The sequence below is a fragment of the Danio rerio genome, chromosome 3, assembly GCF_049306965.1.
Source record: "Danio rerio strain Tuebingen ecotype United States chromosome 3, GRCz12tu, whole genome shotgun sequence".
NCBI lineage: Eukaryota > Metazoa > Chordata > Actinopteri > Cypriniformes > Danionidae > Danio > Danio rerio.
The window spans coordinates 62,987,488-63,015,267 of record NC_133178.1 but is presented as its reverse complement, the minus strand read 5'-3'; the positions used below and the strand labels follow the sequence as shown (position 1 = coordinate 63,015,267).

At 46.6% G+C, this 27,780-nt stretch overlaps 2 protein-coding genes across 4 annotated transcripts in view; one reads left to right on the top strand and one right to left on the bottom strand.

Annotated features, from left to right (window-relative positions):
- LOC141381313 (NACHT, LRR and PYD domains-containing protein 3-like) overlaps positions 1-24,071 on the bottom strand; it is a 28,155-nt gene extending 4,084 nt beyond the window's left edge. The window contains exons 1-7 of one of the 2 annotated variants that reach the window (XM_073945148.1): positions 23,963-24,071; positions 23,431-23,550; positions 16,104-16,241; positions 13,169-15,097; positions 12,174-12,347; positions 11,881-12,054; positions 1,678-1,839 (exon numbers count right to left, since the gene is read on the bottom strand). In XM_073945148.1, coding sequence (XP_073801249.1) covers positions 1,678-1,839; positions 11,881-12,054; positions 12,174-12,347; positions 13,169-15,097; positions 16,104-16,241; positions 23,431-23,540 — 2,687 coding nt within the window. In that variant the 5' untranslated portion in view covers positions 23,541-23,550; positions 23,963-24,071. Of the gene's footprint in view, positions 1-1,677; positions 1,840-11,880; positions 12,055-12,173; positions 12,348-13,168; positions 15,098-16,103; positions 16,242-23,430; positions 23,551-23,908 lie in introns of both variants that reach the window. The other variant, XM_073945149.1, reaches the window with a different exon arrangement.
- Positions 1-26,161, top strand: part of radil2a (Ras association and DIL domains 2a) — a 156,038-nt gene extending 129,877 nt beyond the window's left edge. For both annotated transcript variants that reach the window (XR_012396835.1, XR_012396829.1), the window contains exon 17: positions 25,284-26,161. The gene's annotated coding sequence lies outside the window, so the exon portion shown is untranslated. The remainder of the gene's footprint in view (positions 1-25,283) is intronic.
- The last annotated feature ends 1,619 nt before the right edge of the window (positions 26,162-27,780 follow it).

The window sequence follows — 27,780 nt, the reverse complement described above, 5'->3', positions numbered from 1 at the left end:
TTTAGCTGGATGTTGGACTTTGATGTTGGCCTGACATGAGTTCTGATGTCAAGCGAATTTTCATTTCCAAAAAAATGCAACATCCATGACATTGGGGTACAACGTCAATCTGACGTCATGTTGAGGTTTTGTTTGTGCTGCGTGTTTAAGGCCATTTCAGTCATCATACAGCAACATCCGTCATCTTCTCACCAGAGACATGCATCTAAACAATCTCTGGGTCGATGCAAGTCAAGATTTTAGACATCTTCTAGAAAACTTTTAATGCTTTGTTGCAATTATAAAGCACACATGTCTAAAACTAGATCATTATGATGCAATTTACTCGCTATGTGTGATTTGATTGGACAGGAATGATTTTTCTAATCCCCATAGACAAGAAAAATAAAATAGTAACTGCAGGTTGAAGGAAAGTAGTGGAGTAAAAGTACAGATAAAGTACTAAAAATGTACTCAAGGGAAAGTAAAAGTACACAATTTTAAAACGACTTTGTAAATTACAATTCTTTAGAAAAACTACAGTAATTTGAGTATTTGTAATTTGTTACTTTACACCACTGGTTATCATGTACTGACATCATTTATCACATATGCGCTATGTTAACGTAGCTTACTGTGGCAAGGGAGGCTAGCGCGAGTATTTACAATGCTCCAAGATAAATAAATGTTTATGCACGTTCACCCAATGTTTACGCACATAATATTTATATTATTTGCTAATAAATAACCACTAATGTGGAACTCTGAATCTGCATCTCATTACGGAGTCTGCTACTGTCAACCAGGGTCACATTTCCGTCACGGGTGCATACTTTGACCGCTTTCCTGACTGACTGAATGAATGAAATAAGCACCAAGGCAATCCAGGTGCTGATTGGCTAAACTGGCATTGGGTGGGTAAAAAGAACCAAAACAAAGACAGTTCCGGCACGTAACAGACATTTTCAAAGCAGAATATCTGACTTCAGCATTGTTTTTCAGATTAGCAAGAATGTTCAGTGAGCATGTTTCTTAAATTCACCATCAACAAACAGATTACAGTTTTTTGTGCTTTAGAAGAGTCAAAAGCTTACATACAGCACCTTTAAATAATATAGCCTAGCTGACAGCAAGCATCGAGTGTTTATTTAGCATGTTTATTTGTCGTCTGTGTTTTTGAGACTAATGAAGACAGCAGAATAATTTATTTATTTACTGTTACACAATATTTTAAATGCTTCTTTAATAAAAATTTTGTGTTGTTTTTTTTACCCAGACATTTGAAACAAACATTTCACAGCAGTGATCGCAATACAGTGCTAATTTATCCAAAGTTATCATACCGTCAGAATCATACACCAGCCCAGCCCTATATATATACATGTAAAGTGATTAATGCAGATTTATGCCTCGTGTCATATCACTCAGCTCGCTCTTACTGCCATTTTTCTGGAGTGAAACAACAACAATATACTTTATTCAGTGTCATCTGTTTATGCTGTGGTTGATATTAACTCATAGCTGTGTTTTTATATAAGTAAACGTTTGAAAATACTCTAAAGGATCATTTCCACTGAGTGGTATGGTTCAGTTCAGTAAGGTACGAGTCAGCTTTATCAGACGTGTGTCTCCACTGCCAAATGGTATCTTTTTGGTAATTTTGGCAATTCACAGCAGACAGGGTGATTTACCACTTACTTGAGTTTGTGGAGGTGTTGGAGTTTGTCAGAGAGCAGTTTGAGTCCTGCTTCTCCTGGGTGATTGTAGCTCAGATCTAGCTCTCTCAGGTGTGACGGGTTTGAGCTCAGAGCGGAAGCCAGAGCTGCACAACCTTCCTCTGTCACCAAACAGTAAGATAATCTACAACAACAGCAAGAGCTCATGTTAGCGTGCTTCATTTTAAGAGATGCTTTAGATTGTGTCGAGTGAATATGAGTAAAAGCATCAAGGCTTTGGAATGTGGTGTTCATGTAGGATCTCGATACATTACAGAAATGCTCACTGAATACACACCAAGCAGATCCCTTGAATCAAGTAAATGAAAAATTCTAAGAGTTCAGTCAAGGCAGGGTGAATCCTCCCTCAGCTACTGCAACCCCACTGCTGGAATCAGCTTCCAGAAGTGATCAGATGTGCTCCAACATTAGGCACATTCAAATCAAGACTGAACACACATCTGTTTAGCTGTGCCTTTACTGAATGAGCACTGTGCTGCATCCCACAGATCACATTAGTATATCTTCAATGCTATGTGTAAAATGCTATGTGTAAAAAACTTTCACTATGGGAATTTTGTTCAGAAAGCCAATCATTTGAAAAAGTATGTAAACGGGCCATTGGAATGCCAATGAGTTGGCAGCTTCAGCTTGCTCTGCTAATGCTCACTGCAATCAATTTGGCAATATAAGCACAGCGTGTGCAAAGCTTAAGCATCCTTTTTTACTTCAGAGTCTTTCACCAAGCTTCTGAGAGAGTCTATGAGGGTTCCTCCAGCTGTACTACAGAGAGAGAGTGAACAAGAGCAGTCTCCTGGTCTAGAGTGTGTGACACGCAGCGGTAGACAGTCAAGCTGAGTTTCTTCCTTGCCTGGCATTCTTTGGGTCCGTTCCTCCAGAGTGGTTTGTATTGTTGCGAATTTCCTAAAAGAGCAACGAGGTCGTGCAGTGTGCCTTTTTTAAGACGTCACACCGACTGTGCGTTTCTGGATGTGCTGGTTTCCTGTACCTGGATGATAGACACGAGCACTGCGTTTAATGTCTGGGGGTCCAGCATGTTAATGCGGTGCTCACGGGCAGTGCATGCCATCACTGCGGTGGCATGTCTGTTGTGCAGTTAAGATCGCGGCTTACTCTTGGATCAGCACACCCACTCCGCGCTGCCCCACTGCTGGGATGTCAGCAATAGTAGCGATGCAGCCATTAGCGAGGGTTTGGTTAGGAAATGGCCTCACAAGTTCACGGGTGTGTGTCTCACCAGGGTCAGCCATGGAGAGCGGGTTTTACAGCCTGTACTTCATCATACCCAAAGGTGTGCCATGGCCAATCTTAGATCTGCGCATTTTGAACTGCTGTCTTCATGAGCTGCTGTTCAAAATGCTTACACAGAAGCACATCCTCTGGTACATTCGTCCTCTGGATTGGTCTGTAGCAATAGACCTGAAGGACTGGTACTTCATATCTCCAATCTTCCACGCCACCGTCAGTTTCTGAGGTCTGTGTTTGAAGGTCGAGCCTGGCTTTACAAGTCCTCACCTTCAGGCTCTCTCTGTCTCCGTGGGTCTACACCAAGCTTGCGAAGGGTGCCCTAGTGCCCCTTTGGCTTGCGGGCATCAGCATACTCAATTATCTCGACTACTGGCTGATTTAGTTCTAATGCTGAACGGTCTGAGAGCACGGAGGCGGTAGTGTATATCAACTGTATGGGGGAATATTTCAGCTCACTTGCCATCTGCTCCTCTAGAGTCTTTCGCGGCTGAAATCACTGCACGCCATTCACATTCCAGGCGAGCTCAACCGTGCAGCTAACGCGCTCTCACAGCAGCCTTACGTCCAGGAGAATGGAAACTCCACCCCGAGTCTGTTCAGTGGATTGGGGTGAAATTCGAGGAAGCCCAGATCAATCTGCTGCTTCCCCCGAGAACACTCATTGCCAGTAGTTTTTTTCTCTGACCGAGGGCTCTCTCAGCATGGATGCACTGGCCCACAACTGGCCTTGGGATCATGCGCAAATATGCATTTCCCTCAGTGAGCCTGCTCACGCAGTTACTGTGCAAGTTCAGGGAGGAAGAGGAGCAGGTCTTGCTGGTTGTGCCTGTCTGGCCCAACCAGACCTGGATGTTAGAATTCTCCCTCCTTGCGACAGCCCTCCCCTGGCAGAACCCTTTGAGAGAGGACATACTCTCTCAGGGACAGGGCACCATCTGGCACCCTCGCCCAGATCTTTGGAACCTCCACGTGTGGTCCTTAGACGCGAGGAAGACTTAGGTAACCTACCACATGCAATGGATAATAAAATCCTTTAGGCTAGAGCCCCCTTGACGAGGCGTGCCTACGCCCTGAAGTGAAGTCTATTCACTGAATCGTGCGTCTCTCGCAGAGAAGACCCCCAAACTTCAGCGTTGTGCTTTCATTCTTTCAAGAGAAGCTGGAGAGCAGGCTGTCGCCATCCACACTCAAGGTTTATGTGGCTGCCATATCCACTCTCCATGACGTGGTGGCTGGCAGCACCATGGGAAGGCATAACCTCATCATCCAGTTCCTCAGATGTGCTAGGCGAACTAAACCACCCCAACCCCCACTCATGCCCTCTAGGGATCTCGCCCCCTGGTTCTCACAAGCCTGCGTACAGATCAATTCGACCCACTCGACTCAGATTAAGATTTCTGTCCCTGAAGAAAGCTCTGCTGGTCGCGTTGGTATCGATTAAGAGGGTCGAGGACCTGGAGGCATTTTTGGTCAGTTATTCATGCCTGGAATTTGGGCCGGCCTACTCTCACGTTGTCCAGAGACCCCGGCCTAGATATGTGCTTAAGGTTCCTACCACACCGTTTAAGGACCAGGTAGTGGTCCTGCAAGCGCTGCCCCCAAAGGAGGCAGACCCAGGCCTTTCATTACTTGTCCAGTTCGCGCTTCTATCTGGACCGCACTCAGAGCTTTAGATCATTTGAGCAGCTCTTCGTCTGTTATGCTGGTCAGCAGAAGGAAAGTGCCGTATCTAAACAGAAGTTGCCCCACTGGATAGTAGATGCCATCTCCCTCGCTTACCAAAGCCAGGGCAAGCTGTGTCCCCCAGTAGTTTGTGCGCACTCTACTCGGAGCACGCGGCACCTCTCTAATAGACATCTGTAGAGCTGAGGGCTGGGCGACACCTAATACATTTGCAAGGTTTTATAATCTGCGAGTGGAGCTCTTTTCCTCAAGGTTATCAGGTAACCCTTGGTGATTGAGGAAACAACTCGGTGAAGGTGTTGTAACACGCTTGCTGCACCATTCTCCCTAACACGGAGGTACGTGCGCTTATTTCCCCGCTTAGATGAGCCCTTCAGAGATTCCTCTGAGGACCCCAGCACTGACTCAGCGGAGGAGTCAAATGCTGGGCCATTATGTTGTAGGTCTGCCCACTGGTCAGTCCGCGTTCTGGGTATAAGTACCGGCTATTCGCAATCTCCACTAGGTGATCCCATATGTTTATTCAGCCACTGTGCAGTCCCCCTAACAGGCTGACCCGCGTCTTCCCTCACCGCTGACCATCTTATATTCATATGCGTACTCCCCCTTTCAGTCTATCTCAGATATATCTAAATATATCTAAATCCATAAATCTTCTTTGAAGTGGTATAAGTAAGGGCAAGGAAACACCGCGCCTCTGGTGTTGCAGGTGCGCTCACGCTCTCTTTTGTCTGGCAAACCTCTCATAGAGGCAAAGGTAAGGTTCAATCATTATTACATTTTCCATACATTTCCCCATAGTGGAAGTTTTTTCCACATAGCACTGAAGTTCTCCTCCCGAATGGGAATGGGGTAAAGGAAATGCTATGTTCTATCGCCATAATGATTGCCCCTTAGCTGTTGGGGTGAAAGTCTCTTCAGCTAAAAAGGATGCTTAAGCTTTGCATTTGCTGTACTTATATTGACAAATTGATTGCAACAAGCATCAGCTGTGCAAGCTGAAACTGCCAACTTATTGGCATTTCATTGGCCCGTTTACATACTCTTTCAGATGGTTGCTTTCTGAATGAAATCCCCATAGTGGAAGTTTTTTTTCACATCGCATTTCCATTACCCCCCTCGGGAAATGGGGGTTACATTAGTAACCGGAGCATTATATTGTTATTATTTGGTTAACATTACAGCTATTTTTCTAATTCTAAAAGATATTTAGATACATTGAAGTGTGGTTTATTCATAAACTAATTTCGAGAGGATCACGTGCTTATAATCAACACGGCTGGCTCTTTGTTAGCTCCGTAATCAGCCCTATTAGATGATTACGGAAGCATTATAAATAACCTGAGTTTTCCACTCCAGTTATCTTCGTCTTGAAGCTCGCTTCCCGCTACAAAACGCTCCAGCATCGCACCATTTAACCTATCGATACGGAAGAACAAACAACAACAACAACAAACAACAACTCCAGCCAGAGCTCCACTCTCCCTGAGAATTCAGCCGCAGCCTCGCCAAAATCGAGCCTGAATTCCCGCAAAAACGCCGGTGCTGCCCACCAGCTCTTCCATCTCCACTTCAAACTGCCTCACGCAAACGCAGTCCACAACTCCACCTAAACTCTCTAGGCGTCGACGATCCAAAACATCGCAAAAGCCTAACTCACTGCTTCCTAGCGGTGCACCCTCGGTAACGTATAGTACGCTTTTAAGGGGAAGCATCGCGGAAACAACTAATCTCCATCAAAGACTAAACCTATTTACAAATCTTTTAAAAACAAGACTTGCGTGATTAGAAGATTCATAAGAACTCACCCTTCAAGCCCGTCCACAAATCCATAAGTAAATCACTGCAAAGATCACGACATTAATCCACGACATATTGATACGTCGATGGACCGCGCTGTTATCATCCAAACTAGTAGCTGGTGTGCCGCAGTGTCTTCACACAACACTGGTCAACAAACTTAGCCTCCGATCTTGATTGACGCCCCATCGAGCCAATAGCGAAGGAGCAGCGCCCTCATCCAATGCGCTTTTAAAACTCGATATGGTTCCGCCCTCTCAACAATTCATGAATGAACCCAGCCATAAAAGACTCGTGAATGAACTGAGACAAACATGCTTGCAAATTAAGTTAAGATTAAGAATTTTAGAAGTTAAGATTCCTAACATGTATTTAAACAAATTAAGTAAAGCCATAACTAACATTCCATTCATACAGTTTCAACTAAGTAGTGAATTAAGCGTTTGATGTTGGGATTTGATATAATAAATAAATAAATTGACAAATAATAATAATAATAAATGAATGAATTAATAAATAATAATAATAAATAAATAAAATAAATAAAAAAACCTCTGCCAGATCTGATAGCATTTAACTTCTGTAAAGACTACTACCCAACCAGTGAGGATTTAACACAAAAGTCCAATCGTAATACGTCAATGACCCATACTTGCATATACAGTGCCATATGTAACTTATAATGGCACGCCGGCTGGAGGTGAAAATGGTAAAGAAACTAACTTTCGCTTGACTGCATGAATAGGACATTTAAATAAATCTTCAAGAAGAATTTCTAGGACCACCAGACAAGCTACACCCCATATCCCCAGCTCTGCATCCACCTGCTATCCTGTGGGGGAACAAATGCCCACCTCGATCATCCTCGCAGACTGCGACAACGAAGCTCACAATTGTCCATGCTCTTATTAAGATGCCTTGCATTAGATATCAGCTAAAACAATTTTGTCATGTTTGCTATACATGTATCATGTTGTAAATTAAATTTCTGATTTTTTCTTGTTTCTCATTCCAGACATTAGGACAGCCGGCCCAGAAGCTGACCTTCATCCAACCTATTACACTCCACATCCATTCCAAATGGAATCACAATCTACACAAGGATGCATTTCCAATCATACAGCCCACATCCATAATGCCATATTCACACTAGTCTTCGGGTTTTGAGATTCTCTGAATTACCATCAGTTGCAATCCCACAATCCACCTCACCATATCTGATCTGACTGGAGGAACACTATCTCTCTCCATTAAGCAAGCAAACCGATTATTTCGGCAAAGCATGTCCTATATACATTTTCGACATCCCTTCCCCCACTCACACAATTCAAATGTTTTAAGTGTAAGCACAACTTAAACTATCCCATACACCCATACATTTTCACTCACCACAGTTCCAACTTATTTAGGGGTTGCCTAAATTTTTCTATTACTGCAGCAGGGATGCTCTAAGCAAGCTCTATACACTTACAAGTCCAATAACACTCGTCACACTGCCCTGCACTAATACAGCAGTAAATGCTTCTGCAGGAGCACACATTGTCTCCATACTGATCCTCTGCAGCAGCAGAACCGCTCCACTGTGCCATACTCACCCATTGCACCTGTAGCTAAGCCCTTATTCACTTCCTCTCTACATATCACTACTAACAGTATTTAATATTCTTGCGAGAGCATTCAAAACTCTCCAATACCGATCACTACTGCACCTATCCAATAGCAGTAGCGCTTCGCTGAGCTACACTCACCATAGCATCACAACAACCGCAGTGACACTCTACCTGAGCCCCTACTTACTTTCATCTCCACACATCACTTCTGATATTTAATATTTTCGTGGGAGCACCTATAATGCTCCAATACTGACTACCATCGTACCTGCAACAGCAGAGATGCTCAGCCAAGCCTTATTCTCCCATTGCACCACTGTCACAGCGCAGCTCCTTTCCTTCCCACTCCCCAACACTGCACAGCAGTTATACATTTTCGGGAAAGCGTACCCGCCTCCCGACATTGACTTCCACCTCTGCAACAGCAGAGAAGCTGCAGAGCTTCTTTCCCCCCCCGCTTCACTGTCGCAGCAGTGACGCTCTGCCTGAGCTCACATACACTTCCATTCAACATACCACTATTGACACTTCACAACAGTTTAAACGCCCCCATAAAAGCGTTTACTCGTTATTATCGTCTAGCTCAATTACACGTAACAGCCTCAGCGTGATGCATGTATACATTTGGAGAGGATATCAATTCATCCTCACAGCTCGCACTCACGACATCCACTATCTTGAATACAAGGACAGAAATTTAATTCTGCCTGTTCCCCAACCCCCCCCCCCGCCCCCCCTCTTTCAGCGCTCCCAGTTCAGCAAATAATCTCCCCCTATCTCTCCCCCAAGAGTGCCTGAACCCCGACCCCAACAGGAGCAAAACTTTTTTCCCCAAGGCTACCAGTATAAAATCTTTTCAGTCTTCACTTCCTTCCTGCGTCGAGTTTCTCCGCACCTCCTTCTTCTCCTTTCTAGCGTTGAGTTCCTCCGCACCTCCTTTCCTTCCTTCAAGCGTCGAATGCTTCCGCTCTTTCCTCCATCCCCTCCCACTCTCCCCCCACCACCTCAACATCTTTTACTCCCTACCCCTTTCCAGCGTCGAGTTTCTCTGCTACTTTTCTCTTTTCAGCGTCGAGTTGCTCCGCTACTATCTCTTCCTTCTAGTGTTGAGTTCTTCCGCTACTCTCATCTCTTCAGCCTAAGTATCACCATTCAAGGCCTGACTCCCCCGGAGTCAATCAATTACCCCGAACCCCCCCCCCCCCCCCCCCCTCCACAATCGACAACTTTCTTGTTTTCTAGTATTGAGTTCCTCCGCATCTCCTATTCTATGTTCTAAAGCGTTGAGTTCCTCCGCACCTCCTTTCCTTCCTTCAAGCGTCGAATGCTTCCGCTCTTTCCTCCATCCCCTCCCACTCTCCCCCCACCACCTCAACATCTTTTACTCCCTACCCCCTTTCCAGCGTCGAGTTTCTCCGCTACTTTTCTCTTTTCAGCGTCGAGTTGCTCCGCTACTATCTCTTCCTTCTAGCGTTGTTCTTCCGCTACTCTCATCTCTTCAGCCTAAGTATCACCATTCAAGGCCTGACTCCCCCGGAGTCAATCAATTACCCCAAACCCCCCCCCTCCACAATCGACAACTTTCTTGTTTTCTAGCGTTGAGTTCCTCCGCATCTCCTATTCTATGTTCTAAAGCGTTGAGTTCCTCCGCACCTCCTTTCCTTCCTTCAAGCGTCGAATGCTTCCGCTCTTTCCTCCATCCCCTCCCACTCTCCCCCCACCTCCTCAATATCTTTTACTCCCTACCCCCTTTCCAGCGTCGAGTTTCTCCGCTTCTTTTCTTTTTCAGCGTCGAGTTGCTCCGCTACTATCACTGCCTTCTAGCGTTGAGTATTCCGCTACTCTTACCTTTCCAGTCCAAGCTTAGACTCCCCCGGAGTCCTGCCCAGCCCACCTCCTATAGGATTCTCCACCACCCCCTCCCCATTTAGACTCCTGTAGGAGCCTAATCTTTCAGCTCTAACTCCCACGGAGTTACCCCAAGAGCTAAGACTCCCACGGAGTCCCCCCTCCCCTCTCTTTCTCGCCCCGGCCAAATACGCATCTTTCCTACCTTCTAGCGTTGAGTTCCTCCGCATCTCCTGTCCTATATTCCCTAGCGTTGAGTTTCTCCGCATCTCTTTCTCTTCCTTCCAGCGTCGAATGCTTCCGCTCTTTCCTCTCCCCCCTCTTACAACTTCTCTCCTCTCCCCACCCTTAACTCCCAATCCCCCTTTTCAGCGTTGAGTTTCTCCGCTACTTTCTTTCTTCAGCGTTGAGTTTCTCCGCTACTTTACTATTTTCAGCATTGAGTTCCTCCGCTACTCTTTCTATATTTCAAAAACATCACTCACCAATCTGACTCCCAAGGAGTCTTCCCACGTTCTGACTCCCCCGGAGTCCTGCTCAGCCCACCACCTACAGGAGTCTCCACCTCTCCCTCCCTTCCCAGACTCCTGTAGTAGTCCAATCCTACAGCTCTAACTCCCACGGAGTTGACCCAGAGCTCTGATTCCCATAGGTTTCTTTTCTTTACCTTTCCAGCGTCGAGTTCCGCCGCATCTCATGCTCTCTTCTTCCCAGCGTTGAGTTCCTCCGCATCCTCTTTACTTCCTTCCAGCGTCGAATGCTTCCGCTCTTCTCTCCACCCCCTCTACAACCCCTCTCCCCTACCCACTACATTCCCCTTTCCCAGCGTTGAGTTCCTCCGCTACTTTTCTTCTTTCAGCGTCGAGTTACTCCGCTACTTTCCTATTTCTAGCACCAAATCCCTCTGCTACTCTCCTTTCTTCCGTTAGGCTCCCCAACCCTGCCTCCCCGAACCCAACTCCAACAGAGTCCCCAGCCTCTCCTAAGAATCAGTTTCAACTTTTCTCCTGCAGTAACCTATCTCACTTCAATTTACATTCAGCAGCCGGATATGGCACTGACCTCTCGCCTTTTGGGGGGCACTTCAATACGCGGCTGCTGTCCCGAGATAAAAACCTTTGCCTTTTGGGGAGTTCTCGAGACCTACCTGACCTCGAATTCCCCTCTCGCCCTTCTAACGGGAGGGAGCCCCGGGCTCGAGGATATTACGAGCTCAGGGCTCTCTCCCGGGACAGCATGCCAAATACGCTTTATTGATTATCAGCTAAGTGTGAACTTTTGAAGTGTGGTTTATTCATAAACTAATTTCGAGAGGATCACGTGCTTATAATCAACACGGCTGGCTCTTTGTTAGCTCCGTAATCAGCCCTATTAGATGATTACGGAAGCATTATAAATAACCTGAGTTTTCCACTCCAGTTATCTTTGTCTTGAAGCTCCCCCCCTTCCACCCCTACATCCTCCCACTTTTTCTGATCGGGCGACACGGTGGCCCAGTGGCTAGCACTGTTGCCTCACAGCAAAAACACCGCTAGTCCAACCCATCGGGCTGGTTGGTGTTTCTGTGTGGAGTTTGCATGTTCTCCCCGTGTTCGCGTGGGTTTTCCCCGGGTTCCCCGGTTTCCTCCCACCGTCCAAAAACATAAACCATAGCAATCGACTAAAACAAATTATCACCCAATACAACCTGAGTTTACACTTCTCACGGTGACAAGCAGGGGAGTTCTCGAGACCTACCTGACCTCGAATTCCCCTCTCGCCCTTCTAACGGGAGGGAGCCCCGGGCTCGAGGATATTACGAGCTCAGGGCTCTCTCCCGGGACAGCATGCCAAATACGCTTTATTGATTATCAGCTAAGTGTGAACTTTTGAAACTTGTATAAAGACGACGTAATTCTGATATTCATAGTTATGAAAATTATTTCTATACTCAAATTAAACTAATATTAAAAATACAGAATTAGTGAAACACAAACCTCAGTGTGTTGAGTTGACAGTTTGGGCTCTTCAGTCCAGCACAGATCAGATTCACTCCTGAATCCTGCAGCTCATTGTGACTCAGGTCCAGCTCTCTCAAAGAGGAGTTTGATGATTGTAGAACTGAAGACACAACTTCACAGCACTGATCAGTGAGATTACAGCCTGACAGTCTGAAAAAATAGAGGACTCTGGTTAAATGACAAGCTAGGGTGCTGGTGAACTTACCAGATTAAATTTTACCACAAAAAACCATGCTAGTGACTAAATTTTATAGTAAAGGTGGTCAAACCTCAGTGTGTTGAGTTGACAGCTTAACCTCTTTAGTCCAGCACAGATCAGCTTCACTCCTGAAACCTGCAGCTCATTGTTACTAAGGTCCAGCTCTCTAAGGGGGGAGTTTGATGATTGTAGAGCTGAAGACACAACTTCACAGTGCTGGTCAGTGAGATTACAGCCTGACAATCTGAAAAAAATAGAGCATCTGATTAAAAGGCATAATTGTGAGCTGATGTCTCCACCAAATGAAAAAGGTTAATCATTTACACTCCACCCACATAGCAAAATTTCTCTGGCCCAGCTCTGGCCCACACAATCAGGTTTTGCTTGGCCCACATGCCGCAGTGAATTACAGTACATGACTGGACCAAATCTGGCTTCTAGACAAGGGCCAAACACAGACCATATCTGGGCCAAGTCTCAGCCAAAGTAATAACTCATAACTGGGCCTGAACTGGGCCAGTAAGGTTGGTGTGTCACGATTGCAATGAAATTGATAAACCCATGAGGCATTGCGCTTTAGGCACACTATGGGCCTTGTTTTTTCTCAGTGACCTGATTGGTAGAATTGATTTATTTAATCAAAAATTATTTAAATGTATTTTAAATGTGGGTCAAGACTGGCCAAACTCACGTGGCCCACAATCAATTTTTTAAATCTGGGCCAAATACTACGTTTTACATCTGGCCCAGATCTTGTGTGCCGCATTATAGACAGTGCCACCTCTGCCAAACCCAGGCCATGGTTGGCCCACATGCTGTATGCCAGTGCCGGATGAATGCCTGCTGTGCCAGCTTAATGCCAAATCTGGGCCAGAATTCTTTGCTACTAGGGCAGTCTTCTTAACATAAATATATATATACACACTATTAGTTCTTAGCAATGTTTACAAAATATAAACCTAATATATTAAAAGTGATTGACGTAATCAATGCTTGGGCAGACAAATCAGCCTAAAATTTGTTATTTATCAAAACTCCTGAAAAATGATGTGTCGTTACACTCACAGAGCTTTTCTGCAGTTCCTCACAGCAGGTAACAGCCTCCTTCTGCCATCTTTAGATTTGATGTTGTACTTTTTAAGGTCAAACTCATCCAGCACCTCCTCTGACATCAGGAGCATGTTTGCCAGAGTTGAACAGTGAGCAAGAGAAAGACTTTTACTCTTTGATTTAGATTTTAATAATGTTTGCACTTCTTCAACAAGAGAATTATCCTTCATCTCAATCAAGCAGTGTGAGAGATTCATCCATCTTTCAGGACTGATGTTGTTCTTTTGTCCTCGTTTGAGGTTGTGGATTATTTTCTTGATGATCTCTGGGTCGTTCTCTGTGTGTTTCAGCAGATCCTGTAAGAGTCTCTGATTGGACTCCAGTGAGACGCCATGAAGAAACCGCAGGAACAGATCCAGGTGTCCAGTTTTACTGCTCAAGGCTTTATTCATCGCTCCTTTGAGAAACACATCCAGAGAAACTTTCTCACTCTGAGTTCTGTGTTTCCCTGTCAGGAACATCTTCATCACCTCAGTGTTGTTGTGTAAATAGCAGTAAAACACATACAGTGCTGCAAAACACTCCTGAAAGCTCAGATGAACAAAGCTGTAAACCTTCCTCTGAGAAATCACAGATTCCTCTCTGAAGATCTCAGTGCAGATCCCAGAATACACTGAGGCGTCAGCGACGTCTATCCCGCTCTCAATCAGGTCCTCCTCATAGAACATCACATTGCCCTTCATCAGCTGATTGAAAGCCAGTTCAGCAAGTTTCACAATCACGTCTCTGTTGGACTGCAGGAGTTTCTCTGGATGTCTCTCTTCATACTTTTGCTTCCTCATGTGTGTCTGAATGAGGAGGAAGTGGATGTACATCTCAGTCAGAGTTTGAGGGATTTCTGCACGCAGATCTTCTTTCAGGATGGTTTGAAGCACAGTGGCTGAGATCCAGCAGAAGACGGGTATGTGGCACATGATGTGGAGGCTTCTTGCTCTTCTGATGTGGGAGATGATTCTGCTGGCTTGATCTTCATCTCTGATTCTCTTCCTGAAATATTCCTCCTTCTGAGGGTCATCGAAGCCCTGAATCTCCGTCACGAGGCTGATGTGTTTTGAGGGGATCTGATTGGCTGCTGCTGGTCTGGTGGTGATCCAGATGAGAGCGGAGGGAAGCAGATCTCCTTTCATGAGGTTTGACATCAACACACTCACTGATGAAGCTTCAGTCACATCAGAAACTTTCTGACAGTCTGAAAACATCAGTGTGATTCTGCTTTCATCCAGACCATCAAAGATGAACACGACTTTACACTCCTCATAAATCTGTGAGTCCAGATGCTGAAGTTCAGGATGAAAGTCCAGCAGAAGTGTGTGAAGACTGTACTGATGATCTTTAATCAAGTTCAGCTCTCGAAATGGAAGCACAAAGATGAAATCTACATCCTGATTGGCTTTTCCCTCGGCCCAGTCCAGAATGAACTTCTGCACAGAGACGGTTTTTCCAATTCCAGCGATGCCTTTAGTGAGAACAGTCTTGATCTGCTCTTTCTCCTCTCTGCTCTTCTCCTCATCTCCTGCTTCAGCTGAAGGGTTAAAGATGTCATTGCAGTTGATTGGAGTGTCTTGGAGAGTCTTGTATCTCTTCTCCATCTGCAGCACCTCATGTTCTTCATTCACTCCTTCACTCTCTCCCTCTATGATGTACAGCTGTGTGTAAATGCTGTTCAGGAGGGTTTGATTCTGCTGGAGTTTCACTCCCTCAAATAAGCTCTCGTACTTGATCTTCATGCTGGATTTGTGCTGCTCTTTCACTCTCTGAAGATCATCATGCATTGGTTGATGAGAATCAATCTGCCGGTCTGCTTTTGTTTTATAATGTCTGATGTGTTTTTGACAAGAGGAGGATCTGCTGGACACACATCTGGTCCGTTCAGGTCTCTCAACACTGAAATGAACACATACAGCAGTACACAAATATCTTCACAAATGAACAAGAATTGAAGGATTAAAATATTACAAAAATTACTATTTTCTAAATTAATATAAAACCACATCCTCCATGCCTTCATCATCTTGGAGGTTTTTTTTGTTTGTTTGTTTATTCATGACAACTTGCATTTGTATAATGTTTTTATTATTAGCAGTATTATTTATTATATATTAGCACCCGAAGAAAACTCACGCAGACGCAGGAAGAACATGCAAACTCCACACAGAAATGCCAACTGACCTGGCTAAGGCTCAAACCAGCGACCTTCTTGCTGTGAGGCGACAGCACTACCTACTGCACCACCGTGTCGCCCTCTTTTGCTGAATATCAGTTTTAATAATCAATAATGGACATTATAAAAGTATAACAAAACAACATAGGCTTACATTACATGAAACTGACTGATTACAGATTCAAAAGACTGGCGGTTAGATATATACAAGATTAATTATCACATTTAAAAACTGTAAAGAGATGAGATCCATCGGTTGATGCAAGATAAACTGGTCGACATGTGCTGCTCTCAGCCGGGCAAAAATCAGTGCAAGAAAAAAATCTGTGTATTCATAACAGACAGGCCCGTGCAGAGACCGTCCAAAGGGCATGTGCAGGAATAAATTTTTGGAGGGGGGGTTGGCGCGTGTACTAAAGAGTGCGTGCGTACTAAAGAGCGGTGTTGTCGCGCGCGTTCTGATCAGCTGTGTTGTCGCACGCATACTCAAGAGCGGTGTTGTCGCGCGCCTAATGAAGGGCGGGACCGAGGGTGTGTCGCTTCGCGGGGGCACTTTTGATCATTTTGGAAGGGCACTTTCTATCCAAGACTAAAAAGGGCATGTGCAGTGCACAGGTTGAGCCCTATGTGTGCACATGCCTGATAACAGATGTTTTTTTTCCTCAATTAAGTGATTCTTCACTATCATTTCTACTACAGCAGAGAGTAGAGTAACAACATCATACTCACACAGAGTTAGAGCTCAAAGACCCGTCACTGAGAGCAGGAGGAATAATATTAATGGAGTTGTTGCTCTTCATGGACACACAGCTGAACACTGGAGAAGCTGCTCTCGGAGGGTCAACAGGAGACTCCTTTAGTATCTTTCTGTAGCAACACACAAGTGCTCATGATAAAACTCTACAGCCGTCCATCAGAAAGAGTCAGTTGAAAAACAGTCAAAGTCTATTAAGCCAAGTACTTAGCTCACGCAAACACTAATCCCCACAACCATGCATACAAATAAACTCACACACACACACACACACACACACACACACACACACATACAGTTGAAGTCTATATTATTCGCCCTCCTTTGTTTTTATTTCCTTTTTCAAATATTTCCCAAATTATGTTTAAATGAGCAAGGTACTTTTCACAGTATTTCCTATAATATTTTCTTCTAGAGAAAGTCTAATTTTGGCTAGAATAAAAGCAGTTTTGTTCTCCCCGTGTTCACGTGTGTTTCCTCCGGGTGCTCCAGGTTCCCCCATAGTCCAAAGACATGCGCTATAGGTGAATCGGGTAGGCTAAATTGTCCATTGTGTATGTGTGTGAATGAGAGTGTGTGTGGGTGTTTTCCAGTGATGGGTTGCAATTGGAAGAGCATCTGCCGCTGCTAAACTGATAAAAAATAATGAATAAAAGCAGTTCCCCTTCGGGGGGAACTTCAGCACTATAAGTGGATTTGATTTGTAAAATCCACGCATTGGGAGGTTCGGTTCAGAAGCTACTCGTCTGAAAGAGTATTGAACGGGCCAATTAAGAATGAATTGGCAGCGCAAGCCTGCGCAGGTGAGCGGCATAAGCAATCAACTGAGTATATAAGCTCACCTGGCGCCAGCAGACGCTATCCTTTTCGCTTCAGAGACTTTCTGATCGAGTCGATGAGGGTTCCTCCTGCTGTGACCAGCGATTCTGAGCGAACGAGAGCATTCTCCCGGTCCAGAGTGTGTACACGCAGTGGCAGACGGTCGAGCTGGGTTTCTCCCTTGCCTGGCGTTCTTTGGGTCCGGTCCTCCAGAGCGGTGCGTATAAAGTTGCAAACTTCACAGAAAGAGCAACACAGTCGTGCAGCACGTCCTTATCAGGACGGCGCTCCGACTGTGCGTTTCTGGATGCGGTGGTTTCCTGTCCTCGGATGATGGGCGCGGGCACTGCGTTACATGTCTGGGGGTCCAGCATGTTAATGCGCTGCTCGCGGGCAGTTCATGTCGTCATTGCGATGCCATGACTGTTGCGCAAGATCGCGGTTAGCCTTTGCAAAAGGGTGAACCACCCCAGTTGTCCCCTGCTCTGCAGCGGGCACTCGGGCAGATCTGAGGGTTTCAGCGAGAGATAATCCGTCGCCCACGGGCCCGCGGACCTCCCGCTCCTCTAAGCGCTCCATCCAAGCTTCGGGCGGGGGAAGCGATCCGTCTAACAGATGGTAGCCCTTACGCCCGATGACACCGGAGACCAGATGTCCACCGCGGCATCGGAGGGTGGGCTTTCATTGTCCGATGATGATCCAGACCCGCTCGCCCCCTTCGGGCTGGTGAGCGCTGTCACTACGGATCCTGAAACGGACATGTTAGCCGTGCTTTCCCGGGCTGCTTCGGCCATGGGTTGGAGATGGTTTATCCCCCAGCTCCGCGGCCGACCGACTAGAGGGGCGTTCCCTTCTTCCCGGAGGTGCACAGTAGGCTCACGCGGTCTTGTAAAGCACTTTTTTCTGCTCGTGCTGCGTGTTCCTCCACCCTAACCACTCTTGACGGTGAAACAGCCAGGGGGTATGTGGCGATTCCTCAGGTTGAGTGCGCGATGGCGGTAAATCCGCGCGGCGCCTCTTCTTGGCGGGGTCCGCCTCATCTCCCATCCAAAGCCTGTAAGTTATCTACCTCCCTCGGAGCTAGAGCTTACATAGCTGCGGGCCAGGCTGCTTCCGCCTTGCATGCGATAGCCACCTACCAGCGCTACCAAGCGCAGGCGCTGGCCAAGCTGCACGAGGGTGGGTCCAACCCAGGCTTACGAGCTTCGCACCGCCGCCGACTTAGCTCTTCGGACTACTGAGTCCGCTGCGTGTGCGTTGGGGAGGACGATGTCCACATTAGTGGTCCAGGAGCGCCACCCCTGGCTGATATGCGCAAAGTCGACAAAGTCCGCTTTCTTGACTTCCCCATATCCCCAGCCAGGTTCGGCGACACTGTCTGTGAATTCACCCAGGAATTCAAGGCGGTGAGAGAGCAGTTGGTGGGTGATGTCTTATCGGCGGTCCGTAGCCCGCTCCGCCCGCCGTGCCATTCATACCTGCTCCTCGCCGAAGGCGCCCGCCTACGAGAGCTGCTCCGCCCCCGCACACGCCTCAGGCGAAGCGAGCGCGTCGGGCACCTCGGAAGCAGGCAGCCCCCCTGCCCAGAACGCCGCTAAGTCCGGCAACGGACCGCAAAGCGCCCCTGGGACAGGCCATCTGGAGAAGAGGGAACTTGCTCTTTCCCCGCTGGAGGGCGGGGCCCCATTTCCAACGGCACTTTTTACTGCCATGAAAACATTATGAAAGGGCACTTTTCACTTCCCCAGATGTGACAGCCCGAAATCTGCCAGTCTGGGACGCTATGCTTTCTAGCTTGCAGATTCGGTGCGTTTCGCCAGTGGCTCACGAGCGCTGGGAGGACGGTCTCCTTTCTCCCACCCCTCGAGCCTCCCCTCCGGAGCTCGGGTTTGGAGTGAGAGCAAATATCTCACCTCCAGCTTTTCCGTGGGACCCGCGAGCTTCCCGGATCAGCACACCCACTCCGCGCTGCCCCACTGCTGGTACGTCAGCGATTGTAGCGATGAGTCCATTAGCGAGAGCTCTGCCTGCCTGGTTAGCGCGGGCCAGCTCTTCGCGGTGGCTCATACGCACAATCAGACTCGGCTATGCGATTCAGTTCGCGAAACGGCCCCCCAAGTCACGGGTGTGTATTCACCAGGGTTAGCCCCCTGTCCGCCCCTGTCTTGCGAGAGGAGATTGCTGTCCTCCTGGCGAAGGATGCAATCGAGCCGGTTCCTCCAGCCGAGATGGAGAGTGGGTTTTACAGCCCACGCTTCATCGTGCCCAAAAAGAGCGGTGGGTCACGGCCAATCCTAGATCTGCGCGTTTTGAACCGCTGCCTGCACAAGCTGCCGTTCAGAATGCTCACGCAGAAGCGCATCCTCCGGTGCGTTCGTCCTCTGGGTTGGTCTGCAGCATTAGACCTGATGGACGCGTATTTCCATGTCTCCACTCTTCCTCGCCACCGACAGTTTCTGCGGTTTGCGTTTGAAGGTCGAGCTTGGCAATACAAAGCCCTCCCCTTCGGGCTCTCTCTGTCTCCGCGGGTCCTCACCAAGCCCGCGGAGGGTGCCTCAGCGCCCCTTCGGCTCGCGGGCATCTGCATACTCAATTTCTTTACGACTGGCTGATTTTTGCCCTCTCTCGGGGCAGTTGATTATGCACAGAGACAAAGTGCTCTGGCACTTCCACCTGTGGGGGTTTCAGGTCAACCGAGAAAAGAGCAAACTCGCCCCCGTGCAGAGGATCTCTTCTCTCGGGCTGGAGCTGAACTCGGTCACCATGGCAGCGCGCCTCTCCGGAGAGCGCGCTCAGCTGATGCTGTACTGTCTGAGAGAGCTCGACAGTAAAATAGTGGTCCCACTGAAACTATTTCAGAGGCTCCTGGGGCATATGGCATCCGCAGCCGCTTCATGCCGCTCGGATTATTCTATATGAGACCACTTCAGCACTGGCTTCACGATCGAGTCCCCAGACGCGCATGGCACGCGCGCGCACACCGAGTCTCTGTTACTGCGCTGTGTCGCCGCGCCCTCAGCCCTTGGAGCGACCCCTCGTTCCTACAGGCCTGGGTGTCTCTAGAACAGGCGTCCAGTCTTGTTGTCGTTTCAGCAGACACTTCCAACACGGGCTGGGGGGCTGTGCGTTGCGGGCATGCGGCTGCGGACCTGTTGAAAGGTACCCAGTTGCATTGGCATATCGCCTGGAGCTGTTGGCAGTGTTCCTCGCTCTCCACCGTTTTTTTCCGGTGCTGGAGCGGCAACACGTGCTGGTCAGGACGGACAGTACGGCGGCGGTGGCGTATATCAGCCGTATAGGGGGTATGCGCTCTCGCCGCATGTCTCAGCTCGCCCGCCGTCTGCTCCTCTGGAGTCATCCGCGGCTGAAATCGCTGCACACCATTCATATTAAGGCAAGCTCAACCGTGCAGCCGATGCGCTCTCACGGCAGCCTTGCGTCCTGGAGAATGGAGACTCCACCCCGAGTCTGTTCAGCTGATATGGGCGCGATTCGGGGAAGCCCAGATCGATCTGTTGCTTCCCCCGAGATCGCTCATTGCTAGTTGTTCTTTCCCTGACCGAGTGCTCTCGGCGCGGATGCACTGGCTTACAGCTGGCCTCGGGGCACGCGCAAATACGCGTTTCCCCCAGTGAGCCTGCTCGCGCAGTTACTGTGCAAGGTCAGGAAGAGGACGAGGAACAGGTTGCTGGTTGCGCCCCTCTGGCTCAACCGGACCTGGATGTCAGAGCTCTCCCTCGCGATAGCCCTCCCCTGGCAGTCCCTTCGAGAGAGCACCTACTCTCTCAGGGACAGGGCACCACCTGGCACCCTCGCCGATCTTTGAAGAGATTTTAGACGCGAGGAAGACTTAGGTAACCTCCGATTGCGGTGGCTAATACCGTCACTCGGGCTAGAGCCCCCTCCCCGAGCGCGCCTATGCCCTGACGTGGAGTCTATTCACTGAATGGTGTGTCTCTCGCTGAGAAGACCCCCGTAATTTGCCAGATCAGCGTTGTGCTTTCTTTACGCCGAGAGAAGCTGGAGAGCAGGCTGTCGCCCTCCACACTCAAGGTTACGTGGCTGCCATCTCCGCTCTCATAACGCGGTGGCTGGCAGCACCGTGGGAACGCATAACCTCATCATCCGGTTCCTCAGGGGCGTTAAGCGAATTAATCCATCCCGCCCCCTCTCATGCCCTCTTAGGATCTCGCTCTCGCTACACAAGCCGCGTCAGATCCCTTCGATCCTCGACTCAGTATCTTTCTGTCCCTGAAGACAGCTCTGCTTGTCGCGTTGATATCGATTCGAGGGTCGGGGACCCGGAGGCATTTTTCGGTCAGTGACTCGTGCCTGTAATTGGGCTGGCTTCTCTCACGTCCTGAGACCCCGCCCGCGATATGTGCCCAAGGTTCCTACCACTCCGTTTTAATACGAGGTAGTGAGCCTGCAAACGCTGCCCTCGGAGGAGGCAGACCCAGCCCTTCTTTATTGTCCAGTTCGCGTTTTGCGTATTATCCGGACCGCACTCAGAGTTTAGATCGTCTGAGCAGCTCTTCGTCTGTTATAACGGTCGGCAGCAGGGAAGTGCCGTACCGAAATAAGTTCCCACTAGATTGTGGATGCCTTTCTTTCACTATCAGAGCCGAGATAAGCCGCGTCCCCCGAGAGCGCGTGCGCACTCCACTCGGAGTTTCGCATCCTCTCGAGCGCGCGCACGAGGCGCCCCTCTAACAGACTTCTGTAGAGCTGCGGGCTGGGTGACACCCAACACATTTGCAAGGTTTTACAATCTGCGAGTGGAGCCGGTTTCCTCAAGGGTATTAGGTAACCCTTGGTGATTGAGGAAACAATTCGGTAGGGTGTTGAAACACGCTTGCTGCGCCATTTTCCCTAACACGGAGATACGTGCGCCTTTTTATCTGTCAGTAAAGTTCCCCGTCAGGTGAGCCCTGCAGATTCCTCCGTGGCCCCCAGCACTGACTCAGCGGAGGAGTCACTTGCTGGCCCACTACGTTGTAGGTCTGCCCGCTGGTCAGCCCGCGTTTTGGGTAAAGGTGCCTGCTATGCGTGATCCCCACTAGGCGATCCCATATGCTTATTCCGCCACGGTTAAGTCCCCCCCCTGGGCGGACCCGTGTCTTCCCTCCCCGCTAACCACTCTTTTGCTATGCGTACTCCCCCTTTTAGGGCTAGTCCATATGTAAATTCTGCCATCTATCCCCCCTTGGGTAACGGATGGCCTCCGCAGCGTCCTCCCTATCGGGATTGCACGCTTCCCAACGTACTGTCGTATTTTCCTAGAATTATCTAGATGCTCACGACTTCCCAAAAAATATATCTAAATCCGTAAAACTTCTGTTGAAGTAGGATAAATTAGGGCCAGGGACACGTTGGAGGACCGCGCCCCCCATGATGCGGGTGCGTCACGCTTGCTTGACTATCTCCTCATCGGGGGTGTTGGTAAGGTGCAGTCATTATGGCGCTTTCAATGGGCTCCCAATGCGTGGATTTTACAAATCAAATCCACTTATAGTGCTGAAGTTCCCCCCGAAGGGGAACGTTCGAGGTTACTAAAGTAACCCTTCGTTCCCCGAGGAGGGGAACGGAAGCACTATACTCCGTCGCCATAATGACTGTCCCTTAGCTGTTGAAAGTCTCTTCAGCTTAAAAAGGATAGCGTCTGCTGGCGCCAGGTGAGCTTATATACTCAGTTGATTGCTTATGCCGCTCACCTGCGCAGGCTTGCGCTGCCAATTCATTCTTAATTGGCCCGTTCAATACTCTTTCAGACGAGTAGCTTCTGAACCGAACCTCCCAATGCGTGGATTTTACAAATCAAATCCACTTATAGTGCTTCCGTTCCCCTCCTCGGGGAACGAAGGGTTACTTTAGTAACCTCGAACGTTTTCTTTAGAAAAAAACATATTAAGGTCAATATTATTAGCCCTCTTAAGAGATTTTTATGTCAATTGTCTGCAGATTGAACCATCAGACAATGATTTGTGTAGCTACCTCTAACTTAATTAACCTAGTTAAGCCTTTAAATGCCACTAAGCTGACTACTTGAAAAAATATCTAGTAATATATTATGTACTGTGGCGGTGCGGTGGTGCAGTGGCGCTGTCGCCTCACAGCAGGAAGGTTGCTGGTTTGAGCCTTGACTGGGTCAGTTGGCATTTCTGTGTGGAGTTTGCATGTTCTCCCCGTGTTCATGTAGGTTTCCTCCGAGTGCTCCTGTTTCCCCTACAAGTCCAAAGGTAAATTGGGTAAGCTAAAATTGTATGTGAATGAGTGTGCATGGGTGTTTCCCAGTGATGGGTTGTGGCTGAAAAGGCATCTACTGTGTAAAACATATGCTGGATGAGTTGGCGGTTCATTCCGCTGTGGCCACCCCAGATTAATAAAGGGACTAAGCCGAAAAGAAAATGAATGAATACTCAGGATGGCTAATTTTGACTTCAACTGTATACACACGTACACTTTCAACTTCAAGATACTTACCCAGAATCAGAGCTCGAAGATCCGTCACTGAGAGCTGGAGGAATAATATTAATGGAGTTGTTGCTCCTCATGGACACAAGTCCTGGAGAAGCTGCTCTCTTTCTCTTCATACTGATGATACTGAGGAAAAAACAGATATGTTACAGATAGTTTCTTTGCATACTGGCATAAATTAACATACAACATATACACATATTTTCTAACATGGACGCTAAAACCAGATGAGGAAATGTCGACATGTTTGCTGCTCTGTCTAACGCACAACCCAGTTCTCTACTTTAGCCTAAATCTCAACAGAATTGTCTAATAAATGTTTTCCCAAAACAATGACTGATTTAAAAAAAATCTAATTCAAATAAAATCGTTTATAGATCAAACCTTTCCGCGGGTTTTAGTTTCAAGCTTGTATATTTTAGTAGAACAGTATAAACATAAACTTTAATGAATTTAAGTTTCACAAAAAGTCTGTTTAGCTTACCCTTAAAATATCCTAATCGATATTACACAAATAAAACGTTTTGAAAGAACTTGCCTATAAAAGTGAAGACATTCACGGATCAGAAAATAAAATGCTGCAAAATGGCGAGCAGACGAGTTTCGCTTTCAGTTTGAGCGCTCTACAAAACACCTAAGTTACAGGTAAGGAGCCAAACAAGACAGCGTGATGACGTTGATCTGCACACGTACAGCTCTTGTTGTAAAGCACTTAAAGCGTGTTAGAAGGGGAGTTTTTAACTTTTTTTTCTGAGAACTTGTTATTTAGTGTATTGCTCATCTTAATGCAGCAAAAAGTACTGACAACTTTCATAACATTAAACACTTAAAACTCCCTTTTAATGTCCACTTCATCAAAAATGAGTTGTTTAAAGCTACTTTAAACTTGATAAAATAACGTAACTGAACGTAACTTAAATTGTAGACGCAATGTTACTTACATTTTTTATGGAAACCTTTTTTTTTTAAGTTGCCTCCACTCTGAGGAGCTGAGGTTGATGTTTGCTAATACAATATTCACATCTGTCTTTGCTAGTTAACAGATGCTTTCGTTAACTGCTGCTGCTGAACTGTTCATGAGAGCCAGAAGCACTCGTCACAAACATGATCAGAAACATGTCAAGTTCTGCTAAATGTTTCAAGTTTCCAGACGTCAAGAGTACTCTGAACTGATGTTACTGTCTGATTGAGTGTTTCTACAGGAGTTCAGTCTGTAGATGGCAGGGCCGGAGTGGGACTCTTTTTCAGCCCTGGAGTTTCAAGCCTTAGACCGGCCCACCTCAGTTCACGACTGACTATATTAAAATAAGGTCATTTCCAATTCAGTTTCTAATTACACTATCACGTCTTTTTTTTTTTTGAGAAAACAGCTGCTTTAGAACTTTAAATGTTCAAAAACCCTAACAGTATTATATGTCTTAACAATAAAACTATAATTAAAAAAAAAAAAAAAAACATACTCAGACAAGAATCAAACCCGGGTCGGCAGCGTCATAATTTAACGTGCTAACCACTGGACCACAACATGTATATGAAAACTGACTCATCTGACTAATATCATCATTAACCTGTAGGCTGCAGAGCTGCGGTAAAATAATGAATAAGAAGACTGTAGTCAAGTAAGTAAATAAATTAATTTAAAAAGTGTGACTGCTGAGAGCAACAGATTCTGGAGCTAGGGACACCGGCCCTCGCGGCCAAAAAACGGACCGGCCCACCGGGAATTCTCCCGGTCCTCCCGATTAGCCAATCCGGGCCTGGTAGATGGAGAACAATGGACTGATCTCAGGTCAGCTGGACTCGTGTCTTCTCTCAGCAGCAGCTCTTTGAGTGATGTTTGTCTCCCTCTGCTGGATCAGTGGAGAAAACCTTCAACAGATTAATCTGACCTACTTACTGATTCACCAGGTTGACTCATTGATTCATCTCACCTATTTACTGATTCACCAGCTTTATTAATTGATTCATCTGAACCTTCCACTGATTCACCTAGACAATTCACTAAATGAATAATTAACTTGGATAATTCACTGATTGAACAGACTGTTCCTCCCTGATTCATTCAAGCTCATCTCAGGAACTGGAGTTCAGTTTTCTGCAGAACCCAAAGGAAAGGCAGTTCAGATTCATTTATTACTGATTCTGTTGTTCTTCTTTCTCTTCTGCTGGTTTACTGTTTGTTTCTGGCTGCTAATGAATGAACCGAATCTTTCTCACATGAACTGAATCATGTTGCTGTAGAGTCATTTATTGTAGTGTTTGTCTCGCGCTGTTCTCTCTGTCCTGCATGTTCCAGTCTACCAGCTGCTTTAATCCAGTCTTTTATTTTGCGTCTGTCATTTTCTGGTTCTCTGTGAGATAGCTGTGGTCCAGACAGGGTTATTTCAGTTTCTTTACAGCTCATATACTGGAGGATAATAATACACATCTCCGTTCTCTGTTCAGAGCATCCAGACGCTGCTGTAAATATCTGACTGTGGTCTGTGTTTAAATATTTAATCATCCTCTGTTTTAAATGCTTCATGTTAATGTTATTAAAGTACCCTTGTGCTGTTTTCATATTGATTTTCTTTTGATATGACCTGATGCGGGTCAGAGATGATGAGATTCTCTCTCAGCGCCAGTCAAACAGTGTTCAGTTGTGTCATCAGTGTTAGAGATGGCGTTCACATATTTGGTTGTCATATTTATATTGTCAAGTGTTCTTGTACAAGTGTAATAAACAACATTTGATTTCTCTTCAAAGTTTTGTTTTTATTATGAGATTCATTTTCCACCAGCAGTTTAGTTCTAAGTCTGCTTGAAATCAAATGTTCAGACATTTATGATAGTCTTAATACAAACAATGATTCAGAGGAAATTAGGGATGTAACGGTATTGTAAATACCGTCATACCGCAATATTAAATTTTTTCGATATTACCGTAGTCGCATGACTCGGTAAAACTATAGGTCTTCTGAGAAAATTTGCTCAGGCGAATGAAGCGAACGGGAGGTACCGGAAACTACAATTCCCATCAGCCCAGGCTTGGCCATAATCCCTTGCGGTCTGTTGTCGCTACAGATCCAGTAATGCGGAAATGGAGTGTGCTGCTAGAAGCGGGGATCAAAAAGAGCTGTAAAACTCTAAAGCGGGTGTTGTCGCCGCGCGCGTACTGAATATTGGTGTTGTCGCGCGAGTTCTTATCAGCTGTGTTGTCGCGCGCGTACTGTAAAGCGGGGACGGAGGGTATGTCGCGTCGCGGGGGCACTTTTGATCATTTTGGAAGGGAACTTTCTATCAAAGACTAAAAAGGGCATGTGCACTGCACAGGTTAAGCACTGTGTGTGCACGTGCCTGCAAGTTGGGGAATACGACTAATAATCAGTCATTGGGACTGCAGAAACACAGTACACTGTTCAGATTGATGCAGACATGAGATCTCTATCTCACTCATGGTTTGTCCTCTCAAGTGGGGGAAAGACAATGCACAACGTTACCCACTGCTGTCAACCTGGGCCAAGTCATATCTCTCTTGTCCCAGAAACCTCAGTCCCAAATGAGAGGGGTTTTTTCTGTTGCAGGGGACATTGTAAATGCCCAGAGATACCAGCTTTTACCAGATTATATTTATATGATAATTTTCCTTTAAACCCATCTCTATCTAAGTGAGTGAGTGATTAAATGTTGAATGTGATTTTTCAACAATACTAAATTGAAACTTAATTTTTTTTTACATGGTTTAATATTTTTTTGTTAATAAAATTGAAGTTCCTGATTTAAAGCTTACAGATAGATGGCTAATTTGTATGCCATTGACACTTTTGGCACTTTTTTGGAGTATTTTCATAAGTTTTGTTTTTTCCTGTAAATGATTCAATAAATACCGTACCGTGACATTCATACCGAGGTATTCACGTACCGTGAAATTCTGAAACCGTTACATCCCTAGAGGAAATTAATCTGCTGTCAATCAAAATCTGCCTGCTCTGGAAAGGCAGTCCTTATCTGGCGATATAATTTTAGCCACGCCCCTTTAACCATTACTTTGCTGCTAGTGAAAGATAAGAGTGCAAAAAGCAGCCTATGTATGATACATATGTCTGCAGTTCCCAAGTAAACCACATGAGGGCACCCTAACAACATTCAATAAAGAGCTGCTGCATTCAGTAGAATTTACATCAGCCAAATGTTAATCACATCGTCACACATTGTGGGAATATGAATGTATATGATCTATATATAACTGAAAAGTTTCAGGGTGTGACAGACTTTAAATGTCTTGGTTTCCTGAGCCCTGACAGTCTCCAAAGTAATCAAATTGTCAGTTTCACAGCACGGCTGTGCCTGTTTTCTCCAGTCGGTCAACTGATCGGG